This window comes from Penaeus chinensis, chromosome 19 (assembly GCF_019202785.1).
Source record: "Penaeus chinensis breed Huanghai No. 1 chromosome 19, ASM1920278v2, whole genome shotgun sequence".
NCBI lineage: Eukaryota > Metazoa > Arthropoda > Malacostraca > Decapoda > Penaeidae > Penaeus > Penaeus chinensis.
This window is the reverse complement of record NC_061837.1, coordinates 25441780-25444279: the sequence shown is the minus strand read 5'-3', so window position 1 is coordinate 25444279 and position 2500 is coordinate 25441780. Positions and strand designations below refer to the sequence as shown.

At 32.8% G+C, this 2500-nt stretch overlaps 1 protein-coding gene across 1 annotated transcript in view; it reads right to left on the bottom strand.

The window, feature by feature from the left end:
- Positions 1-2500, bottom strand: part of LOC125034977 (RILP-like protein homolog) — a 216915-nt gene that overhangs the window by 10149 nt on the left and 204266 nt on the right. The window contains exon 12 of the mRNA XM_047627024.1: positions 1667-1767. Coding sequence (XP_047482980.1) covers positions 1674-1767 — 94 coding nt within the window. The 3' untranslated portion in view covers positions 1667-1673. The remainder of the gene's footprint in view (positions 1-1666; positions 1768-2500) is intronic.

Sequence of the window (2500 nt, the reverse complement as noted above, 5' to 3'; positions counted from 1 at the left end):
AGAGAAAGAGAACTAGGTGTGTCAGCAGTGGTTGAAAGCCTCTATCACCAGTGGGGTATGTGGTGATTTGTGTTCACATTGGTTTGAGTACTGTTTGTGAGAGTGAGAATGTACTCATAATGTCGACGATGACCACCAAAACTTTTCTTTTTAATTTCTTGCCAGATTAATATGGGTAATTAATGAAAATGAACAAATATAAAAGTTAAACTTGCATTACTATAATTGATTATCTAAAGACAAATATATATCACTGATATAAGATCATTTGTATGTACAATTGTTTATTAATTCATTAAAACAAAAAAGAAAGAAAAACAATCAGGTAAAAAATATGCATGGCATCAAAGTAAGTGGTAAGCTGTACTAAACACTTGATGTCAAAGGGTTATTGATGACATGAGCTTGTTTCTCTTGTCAGACCAAAGACCAAATCTGATGATAAATAATAAATACTTAGGCACTAGAAAACTATGGCTGTTAAACTTGAAAAATGATCCAATACACTATACTAACTAAAAGTAAGGTTATAATCATTAGTTTTCATTATAAATTTCATCACGTTCTATATAAGAATTTCTTGTTTAAGCTAAATATTTCACTCTCTTTCAAATAAAGCTATGTAAACAAAGAAATCATATTCCTTCCTTATAGGTATTTAACAAATCCATTAAACTTTGCTGAACGGGGAGAGAAAGGGGGAATACCCTGACCATACTGCTAATATCAACCACATACCAATTTGTGTAAGAGATATAAAACAGGTGCCCATTCAATCTCACAAAACAAAAGTACTTTCTCATTCAGTGAAGTATATGCTTTAAACTACACTGTGAATAATACAAATCTAGACAGAGCCACACTGACATCAAAGAGGAATAACTGAGCTATTGCCATTTTTCAGAAACTGATATTCCCTGAAGTTGAAAATAGTGTTCTCACTCTGGCATTATCCTGTGTATAATTCAAAGTTTCAATACATATATCAGTACCTATAATTCCTCTTTTTACTGGCAAGATATTCTCAGTTATGCAACATTTATGTGAAAGCTAAATTGCATGTTTTTGTGTTCCTCAATCTATTTTCATTTTGTCTTTATTGTTTCAACAAGAAGTTTGGGACAATTGTTCAATTACAAACATGAAAAAATCTTACATTACATAATTAATTCATCCTCTGTTATCATCCATTCCTCTTTGTAAATATATACTACAAGCTTCACAATCATAGTTTTAGTAAAATAAATAATTCGATTAGAGCACATGTATGACGTCCTACATGCATTTGTGTAAAGCTGTTTCATTAGCCCTTTGTATTATGTTTCAATAGGCATATGTTATATCCTACTGCTTTTATATTATTCTAGGAAATATGAATTTTCTTTGACTGAAGTGCAATGTTAGTAACTCAATATGTTATACTTTGCAGTACCAAAAACTCACATTACATGAGCAGAAAATTAGTAAATCTGTTAATAACAGCATAAGTTGGGAAAACAAAAACAGAAAATAAATCACAGAAACAACAGGTTAGAGTGTCCTGCAGACATAACTCGCACACCATACCTTTTTTCATATTAACATAACTTTCAATATAGTGAAGAGCAAAAGTCAAAATAAGGCAATGTTTGGTTAATTGTGCCTGCAAAGTAATGACCCTGCCTACCCCAGCTTCAGGAGCTGATCTTTCCTTCCTGCACTTCGCCCAGAAGCTTCTCTTCTACACCACTTATCAAGCGCTCTCTTACTGAATTCAAGTACCCAAAGCTGAAAACCATTTGAGAAGAAAAGTTATAACAGGACCCAGCGGCAGTTGCGCTGTGTGATACACCAACACATTCTAATTGGTTCTGGTGAAAATTTTTAGATACTTCTATAAATGAGAACCAAAAACCCTTAGGCTATCAGTGTTATTAATAGAGTTACCAAACATGTGCGACGGCTGCTTCACTGGGCCCATGACATGGTCTGTACACTCATCACTGGAAGCAGATAAGGCTAGTGTTTCTATGCTAATCCTTAAAAAACAGATAGAAGATGCACATGAGTAAGATCACATCATTCAAAAACTTTTGCCTACAGTTATATATTAATTTTGGCAGACAATTAAGTGATATTTGCTATGTACAGACCATTCATTCAAGTATGCATGTTTAAAGTAGAAGTCTAGATATGGTATTCTATTCTCAACAATAAATTTCTATATCAATTTACCTACAGATATAATTACTCTAGTAAAAGATTTATTACACCTAAATCTAAATTTCAAAATCATGATGAAGACAATGATCACAGCAAAGACGATGGTGAGGAGCCTGATGACAAGTCAAATCCTAATGACAGAGAGGATGATGATAAATACATGTGATGACAGTGATAAAATAAAATATCTCTCTAATGAAATGAACATGCTATGACCATATATCATGCAGTAAAACCTCCTCGTAAATTATCTCTGCTCGGAAAGTCATATCTAGTCTGGATTAATTTGTGAAACATG